Source organism: Corvus cornix, chromosome 12 (genome assembly GCF_000738735.6).
Source record: "Corvus cornix cornix isolate S_Up_H32 chromosome 12, ASM73873v5, whole genome shotgun sequence".
NCBI lineage: Eukaryota > Metazoa > Chordata > Aves > Passeriformes > Corvidae > Corvus > Corvus cornix.
Genome location: NC_046342.1, coordinates 11,482,842 through 11,509,450, shown reverse-complemented (window position 1 = coordinate 11,509,450; position 26,609 = coordinate 11,482,842). Strand labels below are relative to the sequence as shown.

The following is a 26,609-nucleotide window of genomic DNA, read 5'->3' as shown; positions in this document are numbered from 1 at the left end:
AGGAAGATGAGTAGGATGGCCAAGGGACAGTCTATGCTGCAAGAGAAACCACCAAGGTCTGATGGGAAGAGCAGATGCACAGCAATATGTGCATCAGGGTGAAGGAGAGAACAACGGAGGAGCAGGGAGGAGAACTGAAATGCAAAGGACAACAGTGGCCTAAGAATAAATTAGTATCTTTACAATGGAAGCTAAAGAAAGTTGCTAAGCTTCAGAATCACTGTGAGTGTGGAGCAACGTACCACCAGCTGCCCATTCTGGGAAGGATTAAAAAAATTAATCTATTATTGAAATGGATCTGTTTATGGAAAATATTATACAAGTTGATGCCAGTAGAAGCAGAGAAACAGAAAACAAGACTTTCAAATCTTTTCTTTTTTTTTTTTTTTTTTAAAGAGGGATTTAGTTCTCAGAATTCATACTGGTGATTTAAGTTTTTTTCATGTTTTCCTGCCTATACAATTATTTTGCTGTCCACCTCCAAAGATCTTTGACATATACCAGAATTTAAAGAACAAAACCCCAAGCTAATCTTCTTTAAACAATGTGAACACGAGGGTGCTAATTGGACAGACAGAAAAACATGAGCAAGTGTGGGAAGAGATGCCTTTGTGTATAATTCCCAACACCAAACTACGTTGAAACTCAAAAGATTCTGATGCACGGATTTGATTGTGTGTCCGTTTTTAAACGAATGCACGCAATTAAGAGATACATCCTGCACTCTGCTCCAGTTCCCTTTACGTTTCCTTCGCAAAAGCAAATACGGAGTGAAACAAGAACTTAAATGTGGTGTTACCAAAATAGCTCCACGGCACTGCTTCCAAGTCCAGAAGATGAGATTCAGCAAAAACGAAATGCCTGAAAGATCAGAAATTTTAAGAGAAGCACCACTCTGGGAGCTGAGACAAGACACCAGGTTTCACTCACTGCACTTCCCCAGAGAGGTTTCTGCAGCACTCGGGAATGAGATTGAGCAGCTTGGCAGGAGCCCAGGCCATGGAGTGAGCGGGAAGCCCAGCACGCCAGTGGGGACATGCAAGGATATGCCCCTCTCCCAGGCACACCATGCCTGTTCCTTGGGAAGCCTGCACACCCACTGGAGAGACCTGCTCTGCCATCAGTCATGGCTGTGCTACAAATAAGGCTCTCAGATCTTCTCATCTCAATAACCACCCTCAGTAATACAAGAGATGAACATGAGCTAGAGGTGAACATGGTAAACAAACACAGTTGTATCAAGACTCCTATAGTAATGGGGAAAGCTGCTCTGAAGAACAGGTGTAATGGTTTTACAGAAACTAGTGATTAAAGGCAGCATAAATAGGAGTAAAATCTACAGAAAAAGGTTCAAAACACACAGAATTCCTCCTGCACCTGCCTGGACTTCAGAGTACTGTTAGCAAACTTTGATCAAGCAACATCCTTTCTTCCCCCAGCTGTGCAGCCACAGAATGAACCAATTTGGGTTAAAAATATCAATTTTTTGATGTTTCCCTATATGGCTCCAGAAGCAGCTGTACTGGCAGAAACAATGGTACAGCAGAGTTTGCACATGTGAAAACTACTTCCAAAGCACCTCAGTATTCTCAGAGGTGGGAAGCTTCAAGAAGATCTTACCAGCTGATTAAAAACATTACAAAGATAAAAACAGAAGCGTTCAAGGCCAGGTTGGATGGGGCCCTCAGCAACTTGTCTAGTGCAAGTTGTCCCTGCCCATAGCAGTGGAGGTCGGAACTGGATGAACTTTAAGGTCCCTTCCAACTCAAACCATTCTGTGGTTCCAGGAGAAGTAGCCAAAGAGACTTGGTCCTAGATGGATGCTCACTGGAAGAGGTTCTTGCCTTCTGTAACACAAGAGGTGCAATGGTCTCTGTTTCATAATTATTCCATGGGAGTAAAATTATCAAACTGAAACCTGCATTTGTCTAAAAATCACCTGGCGGCTTTTACAAACTTCATCACCCTGAAATCAGGAGAGTGATAATGAAGTGTAGTCTGTTTTTGTGACTTGCTTTGGGACAGTAAATCAAAACTTGGAAAGAAACAGTATAAATACAGTTAACTGTCACTGCTGGCTTGCAAAGGTCACAGAAGAAAATGGGGCACCAAGTGTAAGTACTCTTGTTTTGAATACTTGTCAGAAAAATTAAGCATCCTTTCCTCTTGCAAGAGCAGGAAAAGCAGAAGCATTCAGTTTCTCTTCCCTAAAGCTTTCCCTAGTTACATTTAAAAGCTTCAAACTTCAGTTTTTTGCAGCAAGGGGGTTAATCCTTTCTAATCTCATCCAACTGTTAGGCAGAAATTCTCCCACCTGATAGTCAGTTGTGGCTGGTTTCCAAAGACCCCCTCCTACAGCACCCAGCCCACGTGCTAGCACAGCAGCTGATGGTTTCCCTTCCTCAGGCAAAGCAGCTGGACCTGTGAGAAGGACTTGTTGCCCCTCCTTTTGAACACATTACTCTTGTCATGGACAGAGAGTCAAGACTGCAAAACTGCATTATGTTTTGTTGAAACAAAAAATAAAAACGAGAGGCTGTGGTTGGAGCTGGAAGGAGCAGCTCATGCTCAGGCAGAAGTGAGACCAACGTGATCCTGAGCTTGTGGGTCAAAGTCCAGTGATGTGTTGGCACAGATGTGCCCCAAACTGAACAAGCATTTCCCATTAGCTCACTAAACCTCAGTGCCCACTGACCTGTTCACCACGGGGGGACAGATGAAATAGCCTGGAACCTTGTCTGGAATGACAGAAGTATCTATCGAGACTACCTTGTCTGCTTAGCCCCTATCAGATCCCCTGCCCTGAGATGCTTTGCAGACTAAAGTTTCTCACATCAGAGGCCTTGCAGCAAGACCATAGGCACTTCATCAAGACAAGGAAATCATCACACAGGCTTGCTCCCAACCTTGAGCCCTTGGGCCAGCTGCAACACAGCAATCACCAACAACCAACGCTGTGCTCAGGTTTACTCCAGGGCCACATGCAGCGAAGCTGGCGCTGCCCCGGAGCCCCCCCGTTTCCTTCACACCCCTCTCGTAACAGACTCAGCTTGGCAGCTTTCACCAAGGCGGCCCAAGAGCCCTGGGAGGAGCCCCACGGGAGCTCGGCAGCCCCGGCAGGCAGCGAGGGGAGTCCCGGGAGCGGCTGACACCACCGGCTATAATTAGCGCAGCGCAGCGCAGCCCGCAGGGCTTCCCCCGGCCGGCGGGAGCCTCGGAGCGGCAGGCGCGGAAGCTCCCCGAGACAACAACTCCGCCGGGCGTCAGCGGCACGGGACAGGACACGGGGACCGGGGGCCTTACGAGTCACGGCTGGCGCCGGCGTCGCGCTCCAGGAAGACGATGTGCCGCGGGTAGTGGGCGCAGACCTCGCCGTGCACGTTGGGGATCACGCTGTAGCGATAATCGCGGCCGAAGAGCTCCAAGCACCGCCGCTCGATCCGCTCCACCTGCGCAGAGCCACCGCTCAATGCCCGCCGCGCCAGTCCCCGCTCCTCGCGCCCCCGGTCCCCGAAACCCGGTGTCCTCACCTTGGCAGCGGCGGCGCCGCCGCCGTCCTTGGCGCGGTACTGTGCCCGGGAGAACTCCAGCAGCAGCTCGGCCAAGGCGCGGTCCCCGGAGCCCGCCGGGGGGCAGCCGCGGGCCGCCGCCGCCGCCATGCCCGCGCCGCTCACCACCGCCTCGGGCCCATCGTCCCGCCCGCCGCTTCCGCCCTCCCGCGACGCGCCCCTTCCGCCCGCTCCCGGCGTCATCGGGGCGCGCCGCGCTCCGCCCCGGGGTACCGAGCCCCGCTCCGGGGGTACCGGGGTGCGCTCCGGTCCCCCGTTTAGAACTGCAGAGAGACGCGGCAAACGCTGTCAGGCCCCGCCGAGTGGACCCGACCGTGCCGCTGGCCGGCGTGCCCAGGGCGCCGCCCTAAAGAAAGAATCCCAAGGCGGGTTTTAATTAAAGAAGTCCCTCCCGGAGCGTGGTCGTACGCACTGAGCCCGTGGCAGAGGAGCTGCGGGGTGAGCGGCATCGCTGCCCGGAACGCGGCTGAGAGCGGCACTGGCTCGTATGCCTAGGCGGTGTCACGGAGCCAGCTCGGGCTGTGCGTGTCCGTGCCCAGCCAGAGCCACGCGGCTCCTTGGCTCTTGCAGGGGAACACTATGTGGTTTTCATCCGCATTTGTCTAATTTGCAAATCAGCTGTGAATCTTCACAAGCATTTAATGACGGCCGAGTTCAGCTGCAGCTAACGCGGTGCATTTCTCTGCCTGAGAATGAAACTGGCCCGAGATGGTCTGGTCTCTGCTGGGTTTGGGGCCGGTGTGAGTCTGACGGGGCGGTGGCAGGATGTCGCAAGGGCACCTGCCGGCATACAAGTGCTGACAGCCTGTGTGATACTACCGGCATAGCCGTTAACCGCAGCCCAGTCATCCACCACACCATGCCGGGTTGTGTACCCCAGCCCTGTCACCACACCTGACCTGGCACAGCCGTGTACCTGGCCTCGCTCTGCCAGAGGTTTTGGGTCGACTCCCGCTGTCCCAGAGCGGGCGCAGCCACAGTGGCGGCAACTTACTTGCTCCGTCCCCGCCAAGGGGGTGGGGAAGGTCTGCTGCCAATCCTGGGGGCTACGCCGGCAACCCGCGGGCCTCCCCTGGGCTCGTGAAGGGTGCGGGAGGATGGACGCTCTCCCTGCGGGCGCGCTCCGGCCAAAGGCACCCACGCGGGGACCTTCCAGTACTGATCAGAGCCATGCCCACGCGCTGCCCCGGGCGGCGTCGGTCCGGGGAACAATCCTGCCGGACTGGGGGAGAGGAATGGCCCCGGCGACCTGACCCGAGCCAAGCCGAGTGGACGCGAGCCGAACCGAGACGAGCCCGTCGCGAGGCGACCCGAGCCCGGCCGAGCCCGAGGCGAGCGCAGCCGAAGGCGGCGGAGCGGCCCGATCCCTGGGGGGCGCGCGCGGCGGGCTCGGAGGGTCTCGGTTCGGCTCGGGCTGGGCTGGGCTCTGGCTGGGCTGGGCTGGGCTGGGCTCGGCTGGACTGGACTCGGCTGGGCTGGGCTCGAGCCCGGGCTCGGCTGGGCTCGGCTGGGCTCGGCTCCGCAGTGGCGGGGGGGCGCACGGCCGCGCGCGCGCGGCGGGAGCGCGCGGGACGCAGAGGCGGCAGCCAAGATGGCGGCGCGGGTGTCGCAGGGCCCGGCAGCCCGCGGGCGCTCTTAGGCCGCGGCCCCCCCGCCCCGCCGACCCCGGGCGGGCTCCCCGCCGCCCCGGCCCCTCCCGTCCTCCGGCAGCGGCGGCCGGCAGGATGCTGCCCTCGCAGGAAGCCTCCAAGCTGTACCATGACAACTACGTGCGGAACTCGCGCGCCATCGGCGTGCTCTGGGCCATCTTCACCATCTGCTTCGCCATCATCAACGTGGTGGTCTTCATCCAGCCCTACTGGGTGGGCGACAGCGTTAACACGCCCAAGCCCGGGTACTTCGGGCTGTTTCACTACTGCGTGGGCAGCGGGCTGGCGGGCCGGGAGCTGTCGTGCCGCGGCTCCTTCACCGACTTCAGCACCATCCCCTCGGGCGCCTTTCAGGCGGCCGCGTTCTTCGTGCTGCTCTCCATGGTGCTGACGCTGGGCTGCATCACCTGCTTCGCCCTGTTCTTCTTCTGCAACACCGCCACCGTCTACAAGATCTGCGCCTGGATGCAGCTGCTGGCAGGTACACACCGGCACCGGGAACCACCGGCACTGGGAACACCGGCCTGCCCCGGGCCTGGCGGCGGGGGATGGGTGGGGAGACTGGGCAGTGCTGAGCATGCGGCACCCCGGGAGCCCCCAGCAGTGATAGTGGGGTCCCTGGCTACAGGAACACCAAGGTTGCTCAAGGAAGCTGGGCTGAGTCCAAGCACTGCAGGGCCGTGGTTCCAGGATCCAGCCCCACAGCTTTGTGGGACACCCAAGCCAGGGACTAGTGCTGACAAATTAGAAGGAATGGGCACCAGTTCGGGACACCGGCACCCACGGCTCCCTGGTATCCCCTGGGCACAAGGAACACCAGGGCTGCCCAGGAAAGCTGGGCTGGGTACAGGTAATGTGTATTAATAGGGCACCCCAGCCAGGTGCTGGCCCTAAGACATCCCAGGACTTCCTGGGACAAGCAGGCCAGGCACTGGCACTGACAGAGCACCACAAACAGGTGCTGGCTCTAGGCACTGGCACCTGGATCTCCCCAGGCAGAGGCTGGCTGCAGGGAACACTGGGATTGCTCAAGAAAGCTGGACAGGTACAAGCACTGTAGGGCCATGGGTCTTCCCAGCCAAGAAGTATCCTCAGGACACTCCAGGGCATCCTGGGACATCCAGACCAGGCACTGGCACCAGGAATGGTGGCACCTCTTCTGGGCACTGGAATCTGGGATTCCCCAGGCAAGGTCTGACCCCAGGGAAACATAAGGCTCCCTGGGACACATCAGGAGAGCTGGATCAGGGACCCACCTCAGGCAACCCCAGAACAGGCACCAACCCTGGGACACCTGGACAGTCTGGAGCACCTCAGGACATCCTGGGCTGGATCAGGGACCCACCTCAGGGCACCTCAGTACACCCCAGTCAAGGACCAGCATTGAGACACCCTACAACAGGGACTGTCGCACAGAGTCAAGGACCAAATGCAAGATGGCCTAGGACACACTGCACCAGCCCCCTGGGGATCCAGACACCCCGGCATACTCTGCATCAGGGACTAGCCTCTCTGTCAACCCCAGAGACATGGGGTCGTCCCCAAGAGATACTCACTTTAGGGGAACTCTCATCCCCCAAAGGGACCCCACCACTGGAAGAAGCCCATGCATGGATCCCCCATCCTTGTAAAAGCACCCTTCAGCTCCCTCTTAAAGACATATTGTACCCAGACCCTCTCTCTCCCTCATCATGAAAGGGCTGTGAGGACAGGCCTTTCCCAGCTCTCTCCAGTGCTTCCCACAGAGGAACACCATAACCTTGATGTCTCCTCAGACATGACCACTCAACCCCAGTAATTAACCCCCCAAAAGTGACCCTGTCTATAGATCCTCCTTAGCTCCCTCCACAAATGAAACCCCACTGTAGATGTACCCCAAGATCCTCACAGACTCACTCCTCAAAGTGACACTGTACAGTAACCCAAACCTTTCCCCAGAAGGGGACCTGATGACAATATTGGTAAGGATCCCAAGTATCCCCTTATGCACAGACCTCCAAGGTGTCCTCACCCAGGGTCTGTCCTTTTGGGAGAAATATCCTGAGCAATGATGTTGAGCTTCCCCTGGTAGCAAGACCCTTCACTTCCTTCTCTGCCCGGTTTTACCAGGTGTGGACAAACACTCTTACTCTCCACTGCATACTAAGTGTGAATAGACCTAGAGCTTCCACTGGAAGGACTTAGAGTGCCCCTTATTCCTAATGAGAAGGGCCCCAGTCCTAGATGTGGAAGGATACAGCCCCTCTGTGTGAGGAGCTTTCCGCTAGCCCAGCTCTCTCCCTTGCAGCTGGCTTGGGCTGGAAAGCCTGACCTCCCCTCACCCAGATCAGGACCACAGCCAGACCTGCAGCTGCCTTGGCTTATCAGGAAATTCCCTCATCTTTAATTTTCCCTGTCCTGAAGATTTATCAGTTTAAAGCAAGCTCAGAGCCCAAATCCTACTGATTGTCAGCAGCTTAATCAAGTGGGTTGGAGCGCCCAGCTGCTACTGCTGCACGGGGAGCTGCGTGGCAGAGGGTACTGCACTGGAGGCAGCCCTGGGTCTCCTCCCCAGTGCCTCCTGTCCTGTCCTGGCTCAGGTTTGGGTGGCCACAGCAGTACTTTGGTGCTGTCACCTCTGGGTACCCCTCACCTTGCCTTGCGGCTTGTCCTTGGTCACACTTTGCACCTTGTGGTTTCACGTGTTGCTCACAACTGCACTTGTGAGAACCCTGAGTGCTCATCTCAGTGGGGCCATGGGCTGACCCTTCTGGCCCCAGCCAGCCCAGGTTGGCTTGGAGCTCTCCCAGAGCAGCACGGCTCCATGGCTTCTCTGTCGGGGAAAGTCCAAAGCAGCATTAATAGAGACTGGCCCTCCACCCTGCCCTGGGACAGGACAGCATGAGAGAGCTGCTGTCCTACGGGACAGGACAGCATGAGAGAGCTGCTGTCCTACAGGACAGGCTGGTGTTCCCATCAGAGAGGGCCTGGATGCAGAGGTGGTGGTGTGGTGTGTTCCAGCAAGAGAGTCTTGTCTGGCAGGGTCAGGCAGGGCTGAACTTCCCTGGGCAAGTCAGAGGCAGCCACAGGCAGATGTGTTACCTTGTGCTTGGAGAAGGAACTGCCATGACCTATGGAGAGAATACCACAGGCCAGATCTTATGGGTAGGGCAGGGTCATAGCCTGGTGCAGGCTCTGGCACATCATGATGGCAAACGTCAGAGATTCACCTGCCTGGAAAGTTGAAAGATTCTGCCAGAGCAGAGAACTTGGAGGAGCAAAGAAGGAAAGGACATTGCTTCTGCCTCAGGGAGGTTTTAGCTGAAGAAGGACGTGCACTACTACAGCAGAAGCAACTGTGAGGCCTGAAGTCTCTTGGTCTCACTGATGAAAGCCAGGTGAGCCAGGTGGTGGGCAGAGAGATGGGGCAGAGGTGTCCCCACCCCATCCCTGTGGGATGGCTGGTGCAGAGTAAAGGGCTGCTGATTGTGGACATGGATGGGCTCTTCAGAGGAGAAAAGCCAAGTGCAGGAATATGGGGGAGGAGGATGAGGAATTCAGGATCTCTTTCAAAAAGAAAAAAACAACCAGCTTTAAACCATCAATGTCTAATTAGTGGACAACAATCAAGACAGGGTTTAATTAGAGCTTGACAGAAAGCTCTAGCTCAAAAGCCACTGCCCCCCCTCCCCCCCCCCAGGAGGAAACTGGATCTAATTAAGAGGAAACACTCTGCTTTATCGCAAATAGAATTGTGGCCATCTGCCCTGTTCAAAATCCCAGTAACACAAAACTGGAGACTCTGCTAAATCCTTCTGTTATAAAAACAGAGATGGGCCCTTAACATGATCACATCAACAACTGTATGACTGACAGCACCTGATGCCACCCAAGTACTCCAAATTAGTGGGGGAGCACCTTCAGAAAGTTCCATGGGATGATGCTTTCTTGAAAAGAAATGGGCTGTGAGGGTGATCCCCATTGGGATTCATCTGCAGGAAATCAGAGCATAGGAATACACCACCACCAGGCTGCCCAGGAGCCTGAGCATTTCCTCTGATTCCCCAATACTCCGCTGTAGCATAAGACACAGTCACCCTGTGAGTTAACTCCAATCTTTGAACAAAGTTGTCCTGGTGCCCAGCATTAATGCCCTTGCAAGACAGCCCAGCTGCCTCTGTGTGACACTGCATCCATGTGGCTCCCATCAGGATGATTACCCCAAGTGGGTCCAGGGTTCTGTTTGCAGAAGGTCTTTGGTTTTGTACTTACAGTCTATTGAGGATCAAAAGAGGCAGCCAGTTGAGCACACCATCCTGTTTGCATGGAGGAATTGACTGGCCACATTTTAACGTGTTTCCCTGTGCTTCAGGTCCAGCAGTCAGTGTGGTGAGACCTCCACACTCCCTCCCTTAGGGATACATGACACATGGGGTGCCTTCCCAACTGGTACCATGCTCTTGGCCTTAGGGCTGGGCTTTGTCCTTACCAGTGTCATTTGGGCATTAATTGGGCACCTTGCCTGATGGAGAATGTGGTAATACATATTCATCTGAGCCCTTTTCTCCTTTGGGAAACTCCTTTCAGAGCTACACTCACCTCTTGGATGGGCCCTTCCAAGGCCTGAGAACAGAGGCAGATCCCTGAGCAGGGCTTCATCTTCTGCACCTCAGCTGTGTTTGCCACCCTCTGAGTGGGGACCCCTTGCACGGCACAGTTTTGGCATATGCATGGAGAGGAGTAGTGAGGGAAGTTGCCAGCTGCCGGGGCTGAGCATGGTGGAGCTGTGTGGTGGTGTGGCCTCAGCCCCAAGGGAGAGCAGGATTTGGCCTGAGTGAGCGCCAGAGCCCCAAAACCCTCGCTGGTTCTGGAAGCAATGCAGCGGCTCTGCTGAACCACATCAGGACAGGCTCATCTTCCTGACTGGGACTTGCTGGAGAGCCAAGTCCTTTCAGAGAGTTTGAGGTTTCAAAATATTGTTTTCATGGATATAAAAGTCATTTGTTGAAATTCTTAATCAAAAAATACGACGCAGATACCACTGCTCCAAACTGGCTCAGAATGTAACTGGGACAGCTGCTGAGCATGAGACTGCCCAGGGAGGTCGTGGAGTCTCTGTCTCTGGAATCATTCAAAACCCACCTGGACGTGTTCCTGCATCACCTGCTCTAGGTGACCCTTGGCAGGGGGGTTGGACTAAATGATCTCCAGAAGCCCCTTCCAACCCTAACTATCCTGTGACTCTGCAGTGTATCCTCAAGCCCTTTCTCTGTCAAAGGGAGAAATATTGCCCATATATGAACCGCTTCCACCTGCTGACCTTGCAGCAAAAATAACAACACTGCAAAAACGCTCAGCATTTGCTGAATTACGGTCTTGTGGACCCCGAAAGAGCTTTCCTGAAGATTCTCCTCTTCTTCCCCTACCGTTCAGGTCTTGCAACGGGGACAGGAGCCGGGCTGCAGCCCATCCCTTGCCTCTGTGCAGCGCCGTGTGCTCCGCAGCAGCAGCAGCCGCGGGGTTTGCTCGGCAGCGCAGCTCTCCCGTGGCGGCTGTTAATGTGCCTGTGTACTCGCGGGGAGGGGCTGAGCTGGGCGTCTCGGAGCCGCTCATGTCCTGGAGCTTACATCCCTTAACTGTTGTTCCAGATAAAGTAACTGTCAGTTCTGATTCATACAAACTCATAACTCTATTCTGAATCCTGCTGATTTTTTGGCACAGAAACAGCCTGTGGAGCAGAACGCCGTAAGGGAGCTCGTGTCTGTGTAAATGGTCCTGAGCATGCTGCCCTTAGTGTTCATTTATTTTTGAGGGATTTCAGTTTTTAGGGGGAGGAAGGGGGACTGTGCTTGTCCCCTTTCCTTTTGGTGCTCAGCTCTCAGGAGGTCTTCTGGTGAGAAGCAGCCACTCTAGACCCCAATAGCACAGCCCAGCCCCTGTTTCCTGGGGTTTTTGGGTGCGCTGTCCCCATGCCAGGTGTAAAAAGCTCCTTTGGGACCCAGTGATTGCTGGTTTTCCCCCCATTACCCCACATCTTCCCGTTTGTGTGTCCTGTGTCGGTGTGATGCTCTGGGGGAGGTCACATCTCAGCTGCAGGGCATGTCCTGAGCTTCTTCCACCCATGGCAGGCAGAAGCAGTAAAAGCCAGTTTTCACCCACACTTGCAGACTAAACTAGACAGAAAAAGTGATTAAAAACATCAGACTTTAATCTTGCAGGCATAATTGCTCAGGGCAGTGGTACTCAGCAAACATGGGGGTTACTAAGACAGTCCAAATTAGCTAAATGCACCTTGTACCAGGAGATGTTATCCTGCCAGGAGGAGCCTCCTTGTTCTGCTAAAATCTTGCTCCAGTGTTGCAGCCTGAGTCATTACGTTGCATTCCCTTTGATTAATTTTTGTGAGAATATCAAAAGCCCTTGAGATGCCCATGTTGCTTCTAAAGGACCTTGACAGGGGAGGATTGAGGAGGGGGGAACCATGAACAAGCTGTAAAACCAAGCCAAGAAATGCCAACTTTCTGGGGCCAGAGCCCCAGCCCCAGCAGGATCCTTCTCCCCCCATGTACACCCTGTCCCAGTGATCACTGAAATGCTTGCTCTCAAAACTGTCTTTACAACTGGGAAAACTCTAGAAGAGAGAGTTGGAGCCCAGGGTCTAGGGGAAGGATGGCAGCTGTGGGGTGTGACAGACCAGCCAGCCATCCTTGATGCCACTGACAGTGACGACTGGCACCACACCCTCAGAAAAACAGGAATTAAAAGCAAAATGGACAAGAGGTGGGTTATTATTTCCTCTTTAATAGTGGCTCTTCATAGGAGTCCTCACCTGGTGTTTTTCTTGTGGTTGCAAGGCATAGAAATAGGCTGCTTTAAACAAAAACCAAGGTTTTCGTGCAGGTCTGCAAGGGGTCTTGGGGCATTTGGAAGTAGGTGCTGGCAGAATGATGCTGCGGGCAGAGGAATGGGCAGGCAGAACCCTGACTCCTCATCCCTCAGACCTGTTGGAGAGGGCAGCGCTAAGGCCTGTGGGCTGTGTGGGGATCCCCTCCTTGTTCTTGCTCTGCTCTTCAAAGCCACTCCTTGCTGCAGGCACAGGAAGGTGTTTCCAGGACATTGGGCAGCCTGGGGACGTGTAGAAAAGGGAATTGCTTGTGACAGAGCAGAGGACTCGGCTTGCTGCTGGGAACATGTAGGACAGATGGGAAGAGGAGAGCACTGAGCTGCTCTTTGCCAGGAGAGGACCTGCCTTCAGTAGCACAGCCCCACCTCAGCCACTTCCCAGGGAGCTGTGGAGTAGTGAGGGGCTTTTGGGAAGAGGCCGGTCACCCTAGGGCAGAGGCATTTGGGTGCATGTGGTGACTTGGGCACACGCCTCTGCCCCGTAGTAAATACGTTGTTTAATTCTGTCAAATGGGCTGTGAGGGCTTGGGCAGAGATCCTGCAGCTGCTCGGTGGGAGAGGGCACAGACTCCCTTTGCCCTGGTGCAGTACAGAGCAGGCACACGGAACAAGAGGGATCGGGGCAAGCAGACACAGGCTGGAGCCAGGCAGTGTCCTGGCAGCAGCCATCACTGCCTGTCCCCTGTGACTGTGCTGTGACAACCCACTGCACCAGTGGCTCCCATACCTTTTTGAGCCACCCTACTTTTGCCTTAAACGCTGTCTTCCGTGGCCTCTGTGAGTGCCGTAGCTCTCCAGCACATTGGTCCACTGCCTCATGCATCACTGCTTGTCTTGCCATGTTTGGGACCTGCAGATGTCCTGGGAGACTAACATCTGTGGTGTTTTCAGAGCAGTGAGCTCTTGGCAGGCTTCTGCTTTATCTGGGCAGCTGGACCCACCTGGACCCCAAATAATAGCTCAGAAATGCAGAGGACATGCCAATGCCTGCAAAGCCCAAGGATAGACCCAGGGGCTGCTGTTCTGCTCCTGTGAAGGAGGCTGCAGTCCTGTGAAGGACTGAGGGCTGTGCACAAAGGCAGGGAGCCTGCCCAAGCCCTTGCTAGTGCAGGTAAAATTGGTTCCTGCTTTTTTTAACTAATATTTGCCTTCTACCACCCTGGGCACAGCATTATTCTCCTCTGGGCCCAGAGTGGCTCTTGCCAAGGGCTGTTGCCCACCCAGGCAGCTGGAGCTGCTGCTGTGCTGTCCTCCAGCCTCACTGTGCACCTGTGGTCCTTTTCTCCTCCTCAGTGATTTCAGCAGATCTCTTACAAGTGTGCCCATTTCCAGGCTAGGTTGTGCCAGCCTGAGCAGTGCTACAAGGGTAAACCCATCCCCTTGCTGGGGATTGCCAGAGAGCACCTTAGCTTGTTTCATAGCTGCACTGCACTGGGAGCTCAGTGGATCCTAAAATCCTCTTAGCATCTCTCCTTTCACAGGAACAGTCCCTGGCACAGGTCTGCTGCACCTGATCCCCTTTAATTCAGGCCCTCAGATGAATTAATGCCATCCTGTTCCAAGGTGCCCAGGTCAGTCAGCAGCAGTTCAGGCTGCTCCTCACCATTTACCATGCAGTGCATGGCATTGGTGCTGATTGTGTTTCCTTGCAGAGTTTTGGGTTGGCCTTGCAGGTTTTGGGTTGGCCCAGTCCCAGTGGGCAGGGAGCTCCCCCAGACAGGCTGGGAGTCCCTGGTGATGATGTGCTGGAGACGCCGGCTTGGCTCTGTGCAGCCGTGTGGTGCTGGGGTGCCACCAGGGCTGTGCAGGGCAGTAAATCAGCATGCAGGGCTTGCCACTGTCCACAAAGATACTTTTACCAAGGAGGTTTGCAATATGTGTGAAGGAGTCAGAGACCAGGCAGCAGCTGCTGGGTGACATCATGTGCTGGTGTCCCTTGGTGTCCCTGTCCTTTCCTGGCCTCAGCTCTTTCGGATGCAAGGCTGTACCTACTCCTGGTGTGATGCCCTGCAGGCCCTTCCCTCCCTTCCTGGGATTTCCTTTCCCCACGGAGAGCAGTTCAAAACACATGTCAGCACCCAGAAAGCTCATGCTAGACCGCCAGCTGCCTGCCTGCAGGGTGTTTGCTGTAAGGGATGGAGAGGTAACTTCTTACTGGTATGGGCACAAGCTTCTTGGTTCTTCCTTAACTCAGGGCAAAAGTACCTGCAGGCATCACAGCCAACATCATTACTATTTTTAGCCTTTCCAGCTGATATGGGGTGAGGAGCTTTTGTACTTGCTGTAGTCAGAAAAAGTCACCTCCTTACCTTGACAGTCACAGGCTTTGTCTTGGCATTTCTGTCCCTGTGTTCTCTGATGTCTCCTTGCTCAGCACAGAGCATGCTGGGTGGAGGCCTGCTGGGAAGGTGACCCCTCTGGGAGTGGTGCTCGAAGGCTGTGTGGTGGTTGGGTGTGGGGGTTCCTGGGGATGCCGGTCCTCTCCACAGGCAGCATCCCTGCCCACCATGCACCGGTAGCTCCTGCCCACATGCAGGGAGCTTGTGGTGATGAGGAAAGCCTGTGGGTAGCCACTGATCCTGTGGCTGATGCTGGTAGAAACCAAAAGCCTGAAGTCCCTATTTGTACGTGGGCCAGGTTTGGGGCAGCCAAAAACGCAGTCCCTGGGGCTACTGAGGCAGTGGTGGCTGTCACCTGCAACATTGCTTGGCTGTCATGGGGCCAAGGTGGGCTCCCTGCCAGACATGGGCTGCTTTAATGAACTGACTGGGGGGCTCATCCCAGCACTGCCACTCCATGTCTCCTCTGATGCTTCCCTCTCCTCTCTCTCTCAACAGCGCTCTGCCTGGTGCTGGGCTGCATGATCTTTCCCGATGGCTGGGATGCAGAGACCATACGGGACATGTGCGGGGAAAAGACAGGGAAGTACTCCCTGGGCGACTGCTCCGTACGCTGGGCTTATATCCTGGCCATCATCGGCATCCTCAACGCCCTTATCCTTTCCTTCCTGGCCTTTGTTCTCGGCAACCGGCAGAACGACCTGCTGCACGAGGAGCTCAAGGCAGAGAGCAAAGGTGAGTGTCACACTGCTGGGGGAATCCTGGTGGGACCAGCCTGGGGGGCTTCGCCCCTCCGGCAGCCCAGCAGGGGTCCCATGGGCTTAACTGCCACCTACAAAGCAAGCCAGGCTGGGCAGGGTGGGAAGGAGCTGCTGAGCCTCTGCCCTGCCTGACCTCTCTCTCTTCCGTTTCCACAGATTTTGTTGGCACTGCGGTAAGTCTTGAGTGTCACTGTCCTGTCCCCTGTCCCTCTGTGGTGTCTCTGCATGTGACTGTGCTGGGTGTCTGTGTGACGTGGGATGGGATGGGATGGGGGGGACCCTGGCTGTGCAGGCAGTAGGGCTGGGGGCAATAGGGAAGGGAGGCAGCAGAGACAGGGTGGGTGGCAGGGATGGGGGACAGGTGTATGCCTGGCACAAGCTAGGGGCACGATGGTGCAGTAAGACCTGCCCAAGACCATCCCCAACCTGCTGTGCTTTCCCTGCAGAGGATATAAGGCCGACCATCCGCAGCAGGACCCTCTTCCCATGGCCGGCAGCCTGGGCGTTCCCTCCCTGTCCTGCCCTTCATCTGCTGCCAGTGGCCACACAGCGTCCCGCGCCGCCCTCCGGGCCCCGGCGCCCGTGCCAGGGATGCGCCAGCCGCCCGCCGCATCCACGGCCACCTCCATGTCCACGCCGGCACCACCATCCCACGCACCTTGCCAGCTCCGTGCCCACTGCTGCCTGCGGGCCGCCGCCGGGGGAGGATGCCTCAAACCCGCTTTGTTCAAGAACAGAATCCAGCTGCGGTTTTGTTTCAAGGAAAAAACAGTCTTGGAGTTTTTAACAGATTTCTACATCCCCAGGACTCCTGACCTGCTGCCTCCCACCCGAACGCGCACCCAGTGACGCCCCGTGCCGGCTGCTCCGGGTCCCGGACCCCTCCCCACTCCCATTTTGTACAGCTCCGTGATCCTGTCTCCACAGCCAGGGGACCCGGTGGCCGGGATGGGGCCCAACCCCTACTTTTACATGTAAATTCATATTCTCTAAACAGGGTAAACTGACTCGAGCCCCCTCGCCTCCCGCCCCGGGAGTCCAGCCCAGGACATGGTGTTTCCTGGTGCGTGGCCGGGGCCACAGGCTGCTGCTCGCTCCCCCCAGCATGGGGACCGCAGGGGCCTTGCTACTGCCGGCCGTGGGACACCCAACTCGTGCCGCTGTTGAATGTAAGCCCTGGTAAGTGGGAGCAGCTGAACATGCAAAACCCCTGGGCGGGCACAGGAGGACCCCCCCTGCCAGACCCCTCCCCGAGCCGGCCACGGGCTGTTGCCAAACGCCTTCCCTCCCCATCCCCATACGGTGCTTTATCTCCACTGGTGACAGCAAGGCTTTCCCTGCCGCACGGCATGGCCAGGTGTAGCTGAGCACTCCTGTACCCACCCGGCCTCCTGGCTGTACCTCGCTGGCCTGTGGTGATGGCATGTGGGGAGCTGGTGGCTGCTGCCCAGGCAGCGCTGAGTCCGGCAGCCTCCAGGGCCCACACACAGCACCTGAGAGCCGACACCCTGGCATGGGTAGCTGCAGCCCAGCTGTGGCTTTGCTGGCCAGACCAGTGTGTGTGTGTGGGCTTCCCCTAGTCACAGAGGCTTGGGTCACCACAGCCCTCACAATGCAATAAAGTCCTCAGCACTGGCCGTGTCTCAGTGCGAGCAGCTGGGGCTCCTTGCAGGGCCCAGGGCAGGGCCCCCAGGGGCTTGTGGGGGGCCCTAGCAGGGCTGGACCCACGCACTGGGCAAGGCCAGGGAGCAGGGCGAGTGGGCGCAGGGAGCAGAGTGGGACCACGGTCCTGGGATGGGGCCACGGAGCGTGGAGGCTGCTGGGGGATGGCAGTGAAGGGCTCTGCAGGACCCAGCGCCTCACCAGGCACCAGGGGCTGGCTGGAGCAGGTAAGTGGTGCCCTGAGGCCCTGTGGGGTGGTGGGGGATGGAGCTGTGCCAAAACACCATCTGGGAGCCAGTCACCCGGGATGGAGTGGGTGCCAGCACTCCTGCCAGTGTAGTCTGCTAGCCACGAGCCCAGCGGTGCCCACATCCCTCCAACAGCTGCCCCCCAGAACGAGGTCAACAGGAACCCACTGCGCTTGGCAGCACCCGGGTCTTGCCAGCTTGCGAGTGCTGTTGCCAGCTGAATTGGAAAAACAAACCAAGAAAATCAGTGGAGAAAGGAATACAGTAGCTGTAATATATATGTATTTTAGTACAAAGTTTGATACAGTGTTTCACAAAACCTTATTGAAAAATATAATTCAAACCAGACAAGCTTGGAGCCCTGTGGTGTGGGGAGGGTTGGGATGGGTTCTTCCTGGCCATCACCAAAGGAGGTGGTCTGCAAGGAGGCCCTGGGGACTGTCTGAGCTGTGGTGGGGAGCCTCCGCCCACATGGGCTGGCACACAAAGAGAGGCTCTGGCCAGAGTAAGTCCCCAGAGAATGGGTCTGTCCCACTTCATGGAAAAGCAGGGGGTGGGGCAGGGATCCCATCCATCCCTAGGAGCCTTTGAACCCATCCCTTCCGTCTGTCAGCTCACTGACTAACACAGGCCGATAGGAGCCTCCTGAAATTCATCCAGTTCCAGTGTCTTGATGGAAAAAAAACTACTGAAGTGGCCAGTCAGTCTAGTGGCATGCTCTGGTAGAGGAGTGGGGAGAGCATTCCAGGCTGTGCGAGGGCAGCATGGAGAGCTCTGGGACTCGCAGGGAGCTTCGGCCAGCTCTGGCTCCCCCGGTGTTGGACAACGCTCACAGCCCGGGTGAGCCCCGCATGTGCGGATGGCAGAAGAGGCTGAGAAGGGCGGGGTTGGTGCTACCCACAGTTGCTTTCAGGGAAGGAGTAGTGGAGATGGAGCCACTCTTTTGGGGATGCAAAAGGACAGAACGAGCCATAACAGATGCTGTCCCACGAAGTGTCAGGGGGAACATTCTCACAGTGAGGGCAGTCGAACACCAGAAGCCATGGGCACCTCAGACCAGCACCTGCAGACACACCTGGCAGGCCCCACACCAGGCTCAGCCCACGTCAGGCTTCCTAAGGAAAAGGCAAGCAGTGAAAACCCTGGATACCGGGGCTCTGGCACACCAGAAACCAGGTTTTAAAACAGGTGCAGTCATGCAGGGGACATCCTCCGCATCCATCTCCTCCCCAAATGAGAATGAGCTTGGGCAAGAACAGCAGCAGCAACACAGCCAAAAATCTCACAACCCCAGCCAGAAGGTCGGGGAATTTCCTCAGGAACAGCAGCTCCCAGTTTCACCTGGCAGAAGGCAGGAGGGAGGTCTGCAAGGCTGCTCCTTCAAGGATTTGCTTACCCTGCAGGGGACAGGGAAGAGAGACTTACATGCCCTCACCCCCCTTGCCTTATGTCCTGGGCACTGGCGCTCACAGTCGTAAGAAATTCAACAATACTAGTTTTCAAGTTAAGTATTTTTATTATCAAAATTATTACATCTCTTGTGAAAGTTCAAATGTTACAGCATGGTGTAAAAACTCCACTAGAGTAAGAAGCTACAGCCCCCACCTTTCCTAGAGCTTTCCAGGGTCCCTCCCTCCTGCCCCCCTGCTGCGCCCGAAGGTGCTGGAGCCTCTGGGCAGGGCCCCCCTGGCCCCCTCCCGCCACCTGGCAGGGCAGAGCCCGCCTGCCCCGTGCTGCTCAGAGCACGAAAGGGGAGGCTGCACCTCCAGGGCTAAGCCAAGTGAAGTTTACACCTATTTTATACAGTATACAGACACCCAACTGCGGGGTGACAAGTTCCATCCCAACACGCTCACAGCCAGACAGTGTGAGAAAGTTACTCTTTGTTTCAATATTTTAAAAGTCTCCCCTAGGCTGAACAAACACCTGATTTCAATTGTGAATTAGAGAAATCTGTAACAGTCCTAAAAAAAGAGGAAGAAGACTGTGCATCTGCAAGGAGAGGGGAGACAGACTCACAGCATTGTGTTATCCAAGAGAAAGGAGAAGTTCCACTGCAGCACCAGGGATGACACCTGTCATATATTAGCTAACCTACTATGGTTATAACTGAATATAAAATTAGATAAATAAAAACACGCCCGATATTACAGTAAACAAGTGAGAAAGAAGCTGGCAATTGTATGGAATTGAACACACAGCACACTGTGTCTGGGCTGGCTCTCCTGCCACGCTTGGTGGGTGACAGCAGCTGGGAAAGACCCCACATGGCACTGCCTGGAGTACCTCTGGCTCGGCACAGAGCGGGGTGCCCACCCACCACCCCACCACTGCCCCTTGCAGCCCCCCTGCTCCTCTGCCTGCAGCCCCCCCCGTGTGCCGCAGCATCACTTGACTGATCAGGCCCCGGCCATCCCCTGTGCATTGCGCACCAGCAGCCAGAGAGCCCCCGGCGCGGCAGCACGTGGCAGCGCGGCCCCAGCCATGCTCCTGTTCACAGATTCCTTAAGCGACCTTAAACACTCATTCACGACAGACCTGCAATGAAGCAGCACACGACAGCGCACCCCGGATCCTCTGCAGCCACAGGCACACACTCCAACCCCCTCCCGTGCTGCTCGCATTTGCGGAGACTCTGTTGTCCTGGAAAAAGCTCCGACGGCGGCAGTGGCGACCCAGGCCCAAAGGCAGCCGTGTGCGCTCGTCTGCTTGTGACTGGAATGATCGTAACGGATTAAAGCCCTCCCCAGAACGCACTGAGAACCTGACCTATAAAGAGATTGGAGTTAACTTGCCCCAACATTTCCTTTAAACTGCTTTTGAATTCAGAACTGTGTCCATGCTGCATGAATGACTGTGGCCATGGGCACGGACCAGAGACAGAGGCTGAGCCACAGTCATTGCACTTGAACCATTTGCTTTTTTTTTCCTTTTTTTTCTTTTTTTTTTTTCTTTTTTTGTTTGTTTTTGTTTTTGCAATGTACCCACATGTCAGGGAACTGCTTTGCTACAGTCTCTGCCTCAGAGAAATCTGTGTTCTCCTACCAGGCCAGAGGCCAATACTGCTCACAAATCTCACCCGTGCATTTCAGACCTCAGCCTCTGACCCCTGGCACCCCAGCATCAGGTGCAAGCTCCCAACACCGGCCCAGGAGCCACTTCCAGAGGTGACTGGAAGGAGCTATGGGCAGTTTTGTCCTCCTGAAGTCCAGGCAGCCCTAGGAAAGTCCTGTTTGAGTCTTTACTCCAGAACCTTGAAGCTGCTGCAGTCTGTACTGATGGACATTGCTTCCCCCGCGGTGTGGATAGTGTTGTGCATTGGAAATCACTGCGCCCCGGGAGCCCTGGTAGAGAACAGATTGCCCAGAGTTCGGCAGGCTCATAGTCCGCAAGTCTGACTGTAGTGACCGAGCACTTTGGGGAGTGGAGGAAGAGCCCGACACGCCTGTGCAGAGCTGGGAGCCCGACTCGGAAGAGAGAGAGTCCACAGCTGTCTGCTGTGCCGGGCTGGCAGCTGCAGGGCAGCTCTTCCTCAGGAGGCTGCTGCTGATGCTGCCAGAGTGCTGCTGGCTGCTGAAATACCCCGAATTCCCTGCAAACAGGGCAGAGGAGTCTGTGGAGACCGAGTGGGCAGGGCTGGAATATGAGGTGGAGGAGAGGGATGTTTCCGAGGAACCATGGGAGAGGCTGTGTCCTGTCCTCTGTGCTGCTGCTCGGTAGCTGTATCCAGGAGACGGCGTGAGGTGCCCTCTGTATGGGGAGGAGCTCTGCTGGAGCAGGGTCTGTGATTCTGCCTGGGGACTGTCAGACTGCAGCAGCTGAACAAGGCACGGGGAAAAAAAGGAAAAGGCATGTCAGGCTGACTTCCCTGTTTCCTATCTGCTTCTCATCCAAAGGTGCTTAGGTGCAGCACTGTGAACAATGGCAGCCAAGCCCTATTTCCCCCCCTTACCTCCTTATAAAAGCTTTATTCCAGAATGGGCAGATAAGATACGAAAGCATTTACCTGGTAGCTGTATCGAGAAGGACTGTAAACTGCTGGTCCTTTGTGGGCTTCTGGAGTGTCTCCTTCTGCTGCATCTGCAATGTACGGGCAAGATGTTAAACCTCAACCCCTAGACCAAGGCCACAGCAGCTCCCTTTCAAATGACACCACACAGCCCAGCCCCCCAGCCACCAGCATTTCAGAAACTGAAGAAACCCAGCAAAAGACAATTGAGAAACCTTAACATGTGTGAACAGCCACACGTGTAAGAATGGCTGCTCCCCTCATACCAGTGTGCTCTGGTTTATCACAAAGCCCACCTGCCTTGGACCAGCCTGTCTGAACGACCACACCTGGAGATAATGCACAGATACACCCAGGGCTCCCCTGGCTTTTCAGTAGCATATGAGAGGTAGAAGATGGTTTCTAAGGTCTCGGCGATTTCTCACTCACTTGTGGTTACAGGAATCAACACTGGATACAGTTCCAGCTCAGGAGACAAAACTGCCCTTCTTAGAGGGCTGTCAGCAGGATTCTGTCAGCAGGTTTTCCTCAAAGGCAGATCCAGACGCTTCCGAAGACAGACATCCCGTGCTACCATTTTGGGGACTAACGTTTACAAGCCAACTGAGCTGTTACAAACAGATACTCTTAGACCTCAGAAATGCCTGTTTTTGTAACAGGCCAAGATGATGAAAATGCTTTGAGGTTTCAAGGGCACCAGCAGCACACACTGATACGTGAAAGACCAAGAGGGATAAAATGCTTCCCAACAGAGTAAGCCTTTCTTGCACTTCAAGGGTGGGTGAGCTTCTTGTCCTACCGTATCACTGAACTTGACCTGGGGTAGGCAAGAAGGACTTACTGCAGTGACCACGGCTGGTGATTCTGCTTTCTGCAGGAGGGGTGAAGCTGCTGGGACTAGATGATTTCACATCAGAGTTCTGCTGCAGACTAATGAGACAGAACTGTTTATCTGCAGCATCTCAGGGATTCTCAGCAGCCACATTTGAAATGCCTTGGCGAAACAGTGTCGGTATTAGTATCGAATTTATATGACAGATGTGTCTCAGTCATGAAACAGGACACGCTGCCTCAGTCTGCTCTGTACTTCTGCCAGACAAGTCTGGCTTTGCCCCAGCTGCACTGGCACAAGCATCAGTGCCAGCAGTGTCCGTGGCTCTGCTGCCATTGTCCTTTCTGTGCTACACCCCAGTGCTGGCTTAGCTAAAAGGGATCTGGATGTAGCTCTTGTCTGTTCTTGAGGCTCAGAAGTTCCCTCAGGGCACAGGCCTGCACAGACACCAGGGCCTGAAGCTTCCAGCACGTGTCCTGTGCCACCTTCCATTTCTGAAATGACATCGATGCAGCAAGTGGCTGTTTGGTGACATTCCAAGTACTGCAGAATGGCAAAATTCAGACGTTTGGGGCATTCGAAGTTTTGTTAAAAAGTCACTCAAAGAAGAGACTGTTCAATCCAGGAGATCGTTGTGGTTAACAGAAGTCGAGTATGAGAATCAGAAGAAATCTAAAAGATTTCTGGAAGAGACTGTTTCTTAAAAGTCTGGGCGTACCAGTAGGGGTGCACAATTTACTGGCAGTGCCTGTTCTCAGAAAGAAACCTTGACAAGTTAAAGACTACTGAAAGACTAAATTACAAAGGGTAAATAAACTATGACCTTCTTGAATTTGCTTTATGCAAACTTAAAAGCTAGAGCCAACATTTCCTTCCCCCATTCTCAATACCTGCACAAGGGAAGGACATGAATAACTGCTTTTCTTGGCTGTACTGGCCTGTGTCAACCTAAAGTATATATGAAGTGACAGGTTTTGCTGAGAGCAGCTGCAGTTCTCAGAAGCGTGCAATGCACACAAATTCCATTTCATTGCTACATGCCTCATCAGCAAACCCTCCAACTTTGGGATTTTTTAGTTCCTGTTAATATTATCTGTTACAACATCAAGTGAAAATGTGCATCTTCACAACTCCTCCAGGTGCTACCAGAACAGCAGGGACTCAGCCACCCATTTGTTTCACTAAGAAGCAGAGCAGCAACTGGGGGAGGGGAGGTGGCTCAAAGAATCTAAACAAGAATCTAAACAAGCTGCTGAAGAAATTGCCAGAGCAAGCAAAAGAAGAAAAAATGTACTTTGCTGTGCTAGGATGAAGGAAACAAAATTACTTTTGTCAGCTGCAGCATTAGGTTTTCACAACTCAGAATGGGATGGGGTTTATGTAACAAGTAAGAATTCATTGCTGCAGATGAAAGTTTAACTCCATCCTAATTCTCATGTGACACTGAAGAGCCAGAGCAGTACAGGTTACATTGGGCAAAGGCCTGTTCCAAGAGCCTGGATTTTGCCTACCCTTCTAAAAAATAACCAAGAAAGCCACTTCCACTGGTATGGGAAAGACAGGGAAAAGACTCCCAATGGGGTCCCATGAAACTGTGACATATTTGATAGGGAAGAGGACTTCTTCTCAAGACTAGGTGAAGAAAAAGCACTGAAAAAATGCACTTAGGTGTACAAAACCAGAACTCCAAATGAGAAGTCAATTTTCAAAGCTGGTCTCAAACATGCCTTACTGCTACTAGGGAAAAGTCTGATTTGGAATGAAGGAAATGTATACTTGCCGTAAAATGCTCAGAAACAAGGTAATACACTTGTCTGAATGTTCACCCAATGAGCATTAAATGATAGCTCTTTCAGAGCATAGGAAGTGCTAACCCATCTGCCCAAGGATAAAGAAGCTGTCCCTGTCAGAGTCAACGTGCAGGCAGTCTTGAATTCAATCCCTGGAAAAATCCAGAGGTCTTCCAGGTCTAACAGAACAGGGATACAGGCTCAAGCAATATACCAATAACAGTAAAGTATGGTTTGCAGAAGGCAGCTTTGATAATATTAAAGATGAAGGTACAACTAGCCAACTTCACAGACAAGTTGGCAAAGTTATCCAAGCACATCACTTCCCACCAACCAAATGTCCCAAAGTTTCACCATCCTACCTGCATCTCTCTCAAGAGCACTGTCCCGGGTCGGGGAGGATTCGTGTCTCTGGGACACCTTTGCGCCGCTCCGCAGCACCTTCTCCAGCATCCCCCGGCCCTCCCGCAGCCTCTCCACCGATGTCGGGACCATCCTGCAACAAAACCCCAGGAACAGCTGAGGACTGCTGTGACACAGCTGAGAGCAACATGACCAATGCACAAGGGTTCAGAGACCACCAGCTCTTTAGACAGATGAGGAACAAACTTCTGAACTGCTTTTGCCATGTAAAAAAGCTCCAGTGGGATTTCAGACTGCTGATCCCTGGCTACCATGATGCCACTGCCCTCAGAACACCAAGCCTTTAATCAAAAACATGGTATAAGCATCCAGTTCAGTAAATCACCTGGTTACAGAAAAATTGTTTTGAGATTCAACACTGTTTTGAAAATCCTGGTATTGGCTTAAGATTAACTGCAGTTATTCTGCATAATTATTTTCATTCAAACTAAGAAGAAGCAAACTCAATACCTTTATGATAATATGTGCCAAGACAATATAGTTGGATACTGCAATACTCCTGAGCAGAGCTAGCTGGGCCATTTTGCCCACTAATGCCACTTTGTCCTGTTTATTTTGTACAATGTCTGTGAAATGTCTCCACTCATGATTAGTGCTAGATATTGTTCTATTTTATAAGTGTCTTGCCCAAGGGTGAAAAAGAGGTGAAGTGGCTTTCCTAAAGCCAAACTGTTGAAGAAAAACAGAGCTACAGACAAACCCCAGATCCCTGGGTCAACATTCCATCTACCACCCACAGGACTATCAAAATCTCTTTGGAAATATGTCTTTTAACCTACAGACAGCACCAACATGACCAGGGATTTACAATGCCTTTACTCTGCACACTGAAGAGTCTGTGCCTTAAAAATGCCTGAATTTAAATATTTAGATTATATTAAATGCTCAGCATATTAACTGACTTCTGTATTTAATTTTTTTTAAGACATATTGAAAACTGTGCTTTACATTAGGGTTTTTTTATTATTTTGTTTGCTTGGAGACTTGTTTTCTGCAAGGCTGGGTTTACTGAGCAGCAGCACATCTGTTTACATTGTGATGGCTTTATCCTGGCAACTGAAATAGACAAACCCTTTTTTTTAAATGAAAGCTATTGTCAATTATTGCAGAATTCAGCAAAAATCTGGAAAAGTCTACAAATTAAGGCATGGAATTTTAGTTCTCACCAATTCTGTCTGTTCCTAATATTATTATGAATGTCTGGAAATGTATCTGATTTGTAAGCACACAGAGTGAAAGATGAAACTGGGTCACTTTAGCTCAGTAACAGGTTCTAATGCATTTTTTAAAAGTAGAAGGTGAGTGTACGTTTGTCAGCTGTGCCCATTAAAACACAGAAACCCAAGAATTTTAAAGGCAGCAAATCTGCTTAATCCCATTCAAAATGTATCAGCATGGTTTCAACTTTATATCCAGCGTCCCATAACAATAGGATCTTTATTCCCACACAATACTTAACTCCTGAAACTATGTGGGAAACTGAAGCCAGAGCAACACCTGCTGAGGGAGCACCAGATGAAGCTCACAGAACATAAAAAATGGTACTAAAGCAAGCATGCCACACTGACACCTCATCCTGAAATAGTTTTAGTTCATTCAGCTGGTTGGCGTTTTTTCTGCTCTTTTACAGGCAGAAGAAAGGAGCACAGGAGGAGAACGACATGGGCTATTACCACTTTTATAGCATATTTGAAAATAAAGTAATGATGATAAACTAATCATTAGCAGACTGCCTCAGCTGTGGGCAGTCCCAATATCTGGTAGACGGAAAACTGTCAGAGAGGACAAATTGTTTCTATTAAACTCTGCTTGAAAAGTGATGAAAAAAGGAAGGAAACAGATTTATTACTCTTACAAATTCACCCAAGTGCTTTCAACACAAACTTCATACTTCTCACTGCCCTCAGCACTGCTTTGCATCTCTCCTCGTGCCACCCCCTGCCATTACTCCAGCAATGACCCAACCACGTATGTAGAGATCAGCATCAGGAAAGGGGGGTGTGTGTCTGTGTGTGCCTTTCTGCTGGTGGTGTGCATGACCAGAACCTGACTCCAGAGCAGCAGAGCCAGTGCCCTACACAGCTCCAGTCAGCAGAACATCCCAGCCATCACTGGCACTATAATGCCACACTCGGCAATTCAGTGCACTAGTTCATATTTTGGACCAGGTTCAAATGTTTTTGAAGACCAGCCTTTCCCCTTATCAAACCTTCTCATGGTAACCATCATAAAGGTGTTTTGTCCATGCCTTAGGCACACCACTGACCAGAGTCTGGTACATTAGCAAAGCTGGAGCTGTTGCGCAGTCCCTGCTTCTCAAATGCAAAGGCTGCAGACGCCTGTGAGTTTTCCTTCAGAACAGGAGTGGACTTAAGTATCACACATGCCCAAAAAGAGTGAAGGTTCAGCAAAAAAAAGACCTGAATTAGATTTTCATTGCCTGGG

General features: G+C 53.4%; 3 protein-coding genes across 6 annotated transcripts in view; 1 reads left to right on the top strand and 2 right to left on the bottom strand.

Moving 5' to 3' along the window:
• The window catches only part of MTMR14 (myotubularin related protein 14), a 31,520-nt gene extending 27,813 nt beyond the window's left edge, over positions 1-3,707 (bottom strand). For both annotated transcript variants that reach the window (XM_039559026.1, XM_039559027.1), the window contains exons 1-2: positions 3,531-3,707; positions 3,304-3,449 (exon numbers count right to left, since the gene is read on the bottom strand). In XM_039559026.1, the coding sequence (XP_039414960.1) occupies positions 3,304-3,449; positions 3,531-3,659 (275 nt within the window). In that variant the 5' untranslated portion in view covers positions 3,660-3,707. The remainder of the gene's footprint in view (positions 1-3,303; positions 3,450-3,530) is intronic.
• A 1,423-nt stretch (positions 3,708-5,130) lies between these two features.
• LHFPL4 (LHFPL tetraspan subfamily member 4) lies at positions 5,131-17,461 on the top strand. Its single transcript, XM_039559331.1, has 4 exons — positions 5,131-5,699; positions 14,938-15,174; positions 15,357-15,373; positions 15,647-17,461. The coding sequence occupies exons 1-4, from the start codon at positions 5,294-5,296 to the stop codon at positions 15,653-15,655; spliced, it is 669 nt and encodes a 222-aa protein (XP_039415265.1). The 5' UTR covers positions 5,131-5,293; the 3' UTR covers positions 15,656-17,461.
• Positions 17,462-18,606: 1,145 nt separating this feature from the next.
• SETD5 (SET domain containing 5) overlaps positions 18,607-26,609 on the bottom strand; it is a 65,957-nt gene continuing 57,954 nt past the window's right edge. For all 3 annotated transcript variants that reach the window (XM_039559329.1, XM_039559328.1, XM_039559327.1), the window contains 3 exons: positions 24,104-24,237; positions 21,117-21,190; positions 18,607-20,928 (listed from right to left, as the gene is read on the bottom strand). In XM_039559329.1, the coding sequence (XP_039415263.1) occupies positions 20,329-20,928; positions 21,117-21,190; positions 24,104-24,237 (808 nt within the window). In that variant the 3' untranslated portion in view covers positions 18,607-20,328. The remainder of the gene's footprint in view (positions 20,929-21,116; positions 21,191-24,103; positions 24,238-26,609) is intronic.